The following is an 8306-nucleotide window of genomic DNA, read 5'->3' on the forward strand; positions in this document are numbered from 1 at the left end:
TACCTTACGATTGCTTTCTCCAAGTATTTAAATTTTTTCCCTGTTGAATTTATTTCAAAACTGTAATTTCCCCTTTTTAAAGAGGTGTTACAAATCTGTATTTTAAAAAAATATATTTTAACTCATAATATTTAAAAAATTTAACCTATCTGCAAGAGATTCTCCCATAATAATTTTTTAAATTATAACTTTCCAAAAGTGGATAAATTGACTTATGATATAAGACTTCTTATATATTAATATTACAAAATAATAGTTGTCCTTACCGCAGGTCCTGGTGGGCCGTTCTTCCCATCCAACCCAGGAATACCTGGAGGACCAGGTATCATATCTGGCATGGTGTGGGATCTAAGCAGTTCTGTCATGTTACAAGAGCAGACCGCTGGGGGTCCTCTGTTCAGTGAGTAAAGATCTCCAGGGTCCTGGGGAAGAAAAAAACAATTAATTATAAGCATTGATAATTCCAGTGAATATCAGAATATTAACTCAGGAGAATTTAACAATAAAAAGCCCCATTCCTCATAATTTTGGCAAAATAAAAAATTCTGAATTCAATTTTTAAACAAATCTTTTAATATTAATCTCTTTAATTAACAATCATTAATTCATTTCATAGGACAATATAAATTTAATTAAATTTTGAAGTATGAAAAAAAATTACATTACAAATATTGGTTAAATATTTGAGACGTTATTTGACAAGAACTTCCAAGCGAGAGTAACACGCTTTCTTTAAAACTTATAAAATGATACTTTATCTTTGAAGTAGTGATTCGTTTGGGAAAATCAGCTCTAACGATTGCGTATTCACGAAACAATTTCAATTTCACAAGATTACAGTGGGATATCTTAAACCCACTTCATAGAATGGAGGAGGAAGTTGATAAGATATTGCTCGAAAACTCTAAATCAATTCATACTATTTTATGAACAAACAAATATAGACGGAACTAAATTTTTAGAAAATCTTTGGATATTAATAATCTAATATATAAAAATCAATATTTATATGTTCGTATTTTATGCGTTGCCGTTCATCCGATCATGATGGAGCGTTTTACTAAATGCTCAGGATTTTTCTGGGATTATCGTAAGCTTGAGTTCTCCGGTAAAAAAAAATATATATATATATTAAAAGAATTAAATTTTAAGAAGACATCCTCTTTCATTTGATATCTCATTTGTCAAAAAATCTATCGTCTTTGAGAGCCAGAAAATGAATATATATATATATATATGATTATTATTGAACCCCAATCAGCAATTAGGCTTCGTCTTATCCACATGAAAGAACAGTCTAATTGGAATTGACATGGACACGTGATCATCGTCTATCTCTTTCTCTTTCTCTCTCTCTCTCTCTCTCTCTCTCTCTCTCTCTCTCACTTAACGTATATATATCTTTCTCTGTTAGTTGGATATTATTATAACCACGGGAGGCGTGGGTATTAAGTCATGTTTACACTTATAAAGGAAATATATTAATTGACATGTTGGTATGCTCGTGGCGGCTCCTTTCTTCCTGTAGATTAGTTAATTCCCAATTCCATCACCTTATGACAATTAGGCCATGAGGTTGCGAGGTATTTAGGAAGCAAACCTGGCCTATGGTCTGTGATGGGTTTATTAATGGAGATGTGAGCGATGATCTTCAGCATTTCAAAACCCATCATTGCTCTAAGAACGGAGAAGGGGGAATGACGTTTCTGTTGAAAGAGAATATCACTGATAAATTAGTTGAAAGTTACTATTTATTTTTATGCCTAATTGATTGGAAAAAAATTTATATAAAATGAAATTAATATAAAAAAAAATTGGAGGAGGAAGAGATGACGAGAAATTATCATTAGCATACGTCAAAGATTTGCTAATGTTAAGTCAAGTTTTTTGTTGAACCGCTTGTAGTGCGTTAAAAATGTACATTTTCTTACTATAAATGACTATTTATTTCAAATATTTGAGAGAAAAAGTACGTTTTCAAAAAGTGGCTTAGGAATTTTTCATACAGTTAAAAGATGATCAGACATTAAATGCTGCACAAAGTATTTTGTATGATAGAATTTTAGAAACTCATGCTAGAAGCAAATTAAACGTTATAAAATTAAGTTGATTTTTAGTACAGGAAATTGCTATCAAACTTAGTAGCTAACAGTGAAGTTTGTGAAATCGAAATATTGTTCATAGAAAATCAATAAATATTTTAAACAATATTTCGAGAGAGAGCTCTAACTAATTTTATGCATATATAAAAAGAAATGATCAAACGTTATCCTTAAATGTTACTAAACATTTTATTTACTAGTAAATTTTTATTATGCTTGTTTTTCTTTTAATTTGATTTTTGTATTTTGAAACTAAAATTTTAATTTTTTTTTTAGAAATAATATTTTTTGTTTTGTCATGTACTTTGCAACGCCAATTTAACTCTGGAATGACAATATAATTTCTGTCAAGTCTACTAACTCAGCTGAGTATATCTCATCCTAGTTATTTAAAATAACTTAGACAAATTTGAAACCAATCTTAAATTTTGTTTTTAATTTCTAATTATATGCTAATACAATGTTATATGAAACAAATGTAGGCCCTTTCACTTCTAAACCTAAATAAACCGTTAACATTTAGAATAAAATAACATGGCAAACAGATCTAGAAGCGCATATAGAATGGATATAAGGGCGGATGAGATTCTTAGAAATTTCACCACCAGGTGCTATAGCGGGGAAAAAAGGAATTTGTGTATTTATTTTATAATATATAATTGATCAGAAGGTGCCTCCCTCTGCCCTCATGAGTACCCCTGATATATATTTTATTATCACAAAAGGTTTGGGGAAAATATTTTTGAAAAATATAATCTGCAAATGAAGGATGGGTGCTGTATTAAAAATCCAAAAATATTAGACGCGGATCAGTGAGTTAAAATAAAATTTAAAAAATAGCTGACGTTTCAACCTTGATCTTTAGACTTCGTTAAGCCTGACAACATTGAGGAAAAACCCGACCTGACGCGACAGTGCCACTTGTCTTCCATAAGACTGCTTTATCCTCATCGCTTTTTAGTACCAATCATGTCTGACAATTTTGTTCAAAAAAATAAATTCAGCGACATAATCTTAGAAAGTAACTGGAGTTAATCCTAGTGTCATATAAAGCTTACCCACCCATGATGCAAGTTATATTAATTGTTTTTCTACTTTATTAGTTTTCCGAATGTATAACACAGAATTACCAATTCTAATATTTTGTAAGTTATCAAAAAACAACGTTTTTCTATAAGGATTTAGCAATATGACACAAATAACTCTTCATTACTACATATCCTTGTAAAAAAAATATTGTTAGATATCTAATCCTACAGGATTGAGAAAGATCTAATGTCTACTGCTGTTTTGTGTATAATGAAATATTATATAGAGAAAAATGCTTACACTTTATGTCTAGCCTAATTTGATTTTAAGTGATTTTCATTCATGATAACTGGTCATAATTTTAACTGAATTACTGATTTCTAAAAGAATCGTTTTAATTTCTCTTTAAACACTATAATGCTTCAGTCATTAATAAATAAATAAATAATGGAAATTAAAGAGTTTATGTGTTATACTGTTCGTTAAGGCCACCAATGCCTATATTTAGCTAACTAGTTTTCTATATATTAGCTCGAATAGTAAAGCCCTGATCTATAAACTACAATACCTTAACCAAGTTGGTACACCAATGGCTGAAGTTTCCTATAACATCGACTAGCTTTTAGTTCGGGTCTTCATTGCTGTTACGCTGTTACATAGCACATAGGCAGTATATAGTGTCTATACTTAAAGTGAGCTCACTTCAATAGTTGAGGGAAATATTGAAGTAGACCTTTCAAAATAGAGCTAATATAAGAACGAACCTTTTAATAGTGGTTAATTAAGAATCCGAAGTTCGATATATGTATAAGTAGTATAAGAGGAAAGAGTACGGTATACCAGATCTTCATCCTAAAACAGATATTTGAATAACGATGATAAGTAGGCTCGCCTTTTTCATTGATTTAAATGAAGCCTATGATTCCATATACAGAGCCTGTCTTTGGAAGATTATGACTGAACTGGGAATTGGTAAGATTGACAATAGCTTATACAAATGCACCTAAATGCGGAGTCTTGATGCAAGGAGAATTATCTGAAGCCTTTGACGTCAGATCAGGTCTGAGACAGGGAGATGGACTCTCGCCAATGTTGTTCAACTTAGCCCAAGAAAAAGTGATCAGGAAGATATCATGTCGGAATAAAACACAACGCCAGGACAGAGAATATTGGGGTCCTAGGAAGTAAACAAGAAGATATGGAAATACTCAAATTAGAAAAGCATAAAAAAATTGGCTTGCAAGTAAATGAAGACAAAACACAGTATATAATTCTAAACTGAAAATTGTACCCTAATTGTGCAAAGTGCATAACACATTGTTTCTGAAAGTAAACAGTTTCAAATATCTCGGCTCCATATGAACCTCAAAAAATGATCTACTGACTGAGACAGGCCAGCGCACAAAGAGTGCAAACAGAGCCTTATCCCTGTCAAAAATTCGAAGCTGAAGTTGAACAATGCTGCGATAAAGCCAATTCTGCAAATCAAACAGACACACTTGAAAACAGAGTCAGTAGATTTGAAAGGAAAGTTTTCCATACAATTAGTGAAGCGTTCTGGGATCGGAGCCAGGGAAGAAGAACACTCAATTGCTTTTGGAAACTGATCAGTCAATATCTCATGATATAAAGGCAAGGAGGTTAAGATGGGCGTGTACATAGATTTATATAAAAGAAGCTAATAGAGGCAATGAGTATGCCTATACTTATTATTATGTTTAATTATTAACTATAACAATAATCAAGTGTTACTATAGATTTATCTTCAAAATATAATATATTACAGATAATTATTTCGACTAGAAACGTGTGCCAACCTGTTGATAAAGAATTAAACTCCAAGTCCAAGATGGACACAAAACTAGTTCATAGTGTCCGGTTTTAACCTCCCTCTTCGTTTATCCACTTAGACAAAAGATATTAAATTGGAATCTTGTTTTGAAGGGCTTAAAAAGATAATCATATTAAATTGGAATTTACAGTTTCGGTCACGATTACGTAGTACCTAATGATTTTTAATTATTATAATCATCATTGTAATAAAAACTGACGTTGGTGAAATATAAAACTAGAAGCTGAGGCAACTGAGAAAAGGATATGGTAATACCCCCTCGACCAGGCCCAGAGCTAAGAGAGCTATAACTCAAAGCGGAAGAACCTGCTTAGGGCAGCTGATGGCCTGAGATAATCGACAGGGACTCAATTACCGATACAGTCTCCTACAAAAGATGAATTAATTCCTTCCCAGACAAAGGACCTTTTGTCCTCTACCGAGCCATTGTTTCTTCACAACTCGGCCATCAAGTATCCAGGTGTACCAACCACTGTCTCTCCGTCGGCTAACTAGGGCGACTAGTTAACCACTGTGTTCTTCCGGTCTCTTCTTGTTAATCCATGTCAAAAAGCTTAGTATTCTTATTTTATTTCTTGTTATATTCCTCTTCTTGAAACAAAAGCTGAGCTTTGTTAAGTTCAGCATTTGTAATAGCAGGATGCTTAGAACTCCTTGGTAGTAATGTTGTCTAGTGTATTTTTAATTAAGATAATAAGAGAAAATAGATATAAATCATCTTCTACTCCAGTGCACGATGAATCAATAAAAACATTCAATACATTTCTTTTAACGCCCAATAAGGTTTTTAACTTTTGTCCAAAGAATGATCTAGAATCAATAAACATGAGAAATGAAATGCTATCTCGTATTCTTTATCAAATAATTTATTTTTCTGTTTTTTTGTTTAATGTTGTTAATTAGTTGGGACAAAATTGAGCAAATAAATGGATTTAGTACAACTCCATGTTTTAGACCACTTGTTTTTATTTAAATTTGGCTTGAAAACTGCTTTAAAAATTTACAATATAGTCAGGCATTGTCTGTCGTGAATTACCCTGTTATGTTGACAAGGGTTGGAATTTATCGGGAAGCTGTTCTATTAATGAGTATTAGGGGGCATTTGTAATAGGCTCACTATTTTTTATCAAAATTTCACTTTAATTGAGTTTTTTTTTTAAATATTTATTTATTGCTATTTACAACTATACATTATAATACATTTAATTGAGTTCTGATTAATTTTCGAGACTTCCATCACCAGGTTAAAAACCTCCGATTCACAGTTTCAACATAAATTCATATCAATATTTATAAATACTTTATGTATTTGCATATATTATTTATTGAATAATAAATTTCTTCCGTCCCATCTAACATAAAATAAATAACATTGATATGTTTTTTAGCATTTATATTTTGTTCTTGTTTAATTGGACTTTTTTAAAAAATCTTATTGTTGAAAAAAATAGTGGTAAAACAGCTTACCTGCATTGCATTCCTTGCACGCTAAATAAACAATAATTTTTTTAAAAATTTATATCTTAATAAAATTTCTATATGACCAAAATAAGGTCAAAATACATGCAAACTGTTTGTAAGTAACTATATAGTAGTTGTTCGTGTACCTAGTTGTTAGTTACAGATGTCTCGCATTTATAATAATATTGGGTTTTATATTGCATTATTTAGCGCTGACGTGTGTTCCTGACTGATGTATTTTATTCTGAAAGTGTTTTTATATTTTATTTTCTTATTTGATTATATAACTTTATCAGAGCGTTCTAATAACAAAGATTTTAAGACATTGTATCGAAGAGAGATTCCCTAAACATACAACCCTTAAAATAAAGGTATAAATAAATTAAATATTGTGAATAATTTTGTTTAATGTGTAACATAATTTTGAAATGTCTAAATTGATCTTTTTTGTTTTAAAATTTGTTTTATTATATTACGTGGTATAACATTTGTGAATTATAATAGGGCTGTATCCTTAGTTGTGAATAACTTTAAATTAAGGAACTTATTACTCACTGTGTAGTCTCCAGATCCACTGAAGTCATCGGTGGGATAGCTGGACACTCCAGAGAAGGGAGGTCCTGGAGGTCCCGGGGGTCCTGGGGGCCCAGGTGGACCCCTGATGGCCTCTCCTGGTGGACCCTGCAACAGGAGGAGTCAGTGGCTGCTGTGAGGAGGGCTAAGAGGATTAGGAAGGTTATTCAGGAGATAAGGGCAGAGGATTAATCTTGGATCAGTCTAAGAGGTAGGAACTTCAAATATAATTATGTAATGTTTAATAATTATTTATTCAAAATATTTGTTGTTATGATTTTATAATATTTCTAAAGCTTTTCACTTTCTTTTTTAACATTTCGATATATCGTTAATAAATAGCGCGGCCCACCCACTTATTTAGGTATTTTAATTCAAAAGACAAAAATATACAGTAATTCTAAAGAACTTTTTAGCAGGATCAATCATATTTATCGTATATTGTAGAAGTTACAAATAAAAAATTCATGGAATGAAAGAAAAATAGCCAAGAAATAGCTCAATTTTTACAAGATAATATTATTGTTTGTTGTGAAATTTAGCCACCCGCCTCATAAAGTGCCTCCCGGGGCGTCTCTTCGTAATCTGTTATTTGAGAATCACCTCATCACAATTTCTTGCCAAAGCAAGGTATGCAATATATATTGATTAACCCTCATCATTCTATGTAAAACACAAGCACTAGAAACCTAAATACTTTAGGTTATAGGAATTATATAGGTTAACGAGTTACAATAAGGATTTTTTTTCCAGTTTGGAAACGTTAATGCGAAATTGCTTTTTTGGGAATGAGTTATTTCTTAAATTACTTATCTATGGCCATTTATGCCAGGCCACCCATGTTTTTTTTTTCGATTCTGGAATGGTATCAGACACAGGGAAGGGGAGAGGACAAAGAAAAATGACTTCTCTAATTGATAAAAAATTTATGATTTGCAAATTTACAATATAACTTTTATGTATATTCCATCATGAATAATTTTTTTTTTTACTATCATTGTTCTTTGTATTGTTTTTTTTATGTAAAAGTAAATATACATTGATTATTAAATCATGTGGTCTTTTCTATTTTATTTTTTCATTAGAGGTACATAGGTTATGAATGGCTACACAAATGAAATCAAACTTAAACTCCACAAACTATGCAACATATTCACTGCCGAACTAAATGCAATAACAGCAGCACTTCACTTCTGTTTATCCTTGAACCACACCAACATTATGATAATTACAGATTCACTAAGTTCGATAAAAGCTTTAGATTCTATGTATCCAGAACATCCGATAAT

At 31.3% G+C, this 8306-nt stretch overlaps 1 protein-coding gene across 6 annotated transcripts in view; it reads right to left on the minus strand.

The window, feature by feature from the left end:
- The window catches only part of Mp (Multiplexin), a 908252-nt gene that overhangs the window by 202697 nt on the left and 697249 nt on the right, over window positions 1-8306 (minus strand). For all 6 annotated transcript variants that reach the window (XM_067052620.1, XM_067052619.1, XM_067052622.1 and 3 more), the window contains 3 exons: window positions 7000-7125; window positions 6451-6471; window positions 267-422 (listed from right to left, as the gene is read on the minus strand). In XM_067052620.1, coding sequence (XP_066908721.1) covers window positions 267-422; window positions 6451-6471; window positions 7000-7125 — 303 coding nt within the window. The remainder of the gene's footprint in view (window positions 1-266; window positions 423-6450; window positions 6472-6999; window positions 7126-8306) is intronic.

The sequence above is a fragment of the Halyomorpha halys genome, unplaced genomic scaffold (assembly GCF_000696795.3).
Source record: "Halyomorpha halys isolate HHAL.00 unplaced genomic scaffold, Hhal_1.1 Scaffold226.1, whole genome shotgun sequence".
NCBI lineage: Eukaryota > Metazoa > Arthropoda > Insecta > Hemiptera > Pentatomidae > Halyomorpha > Halyomorpha halys.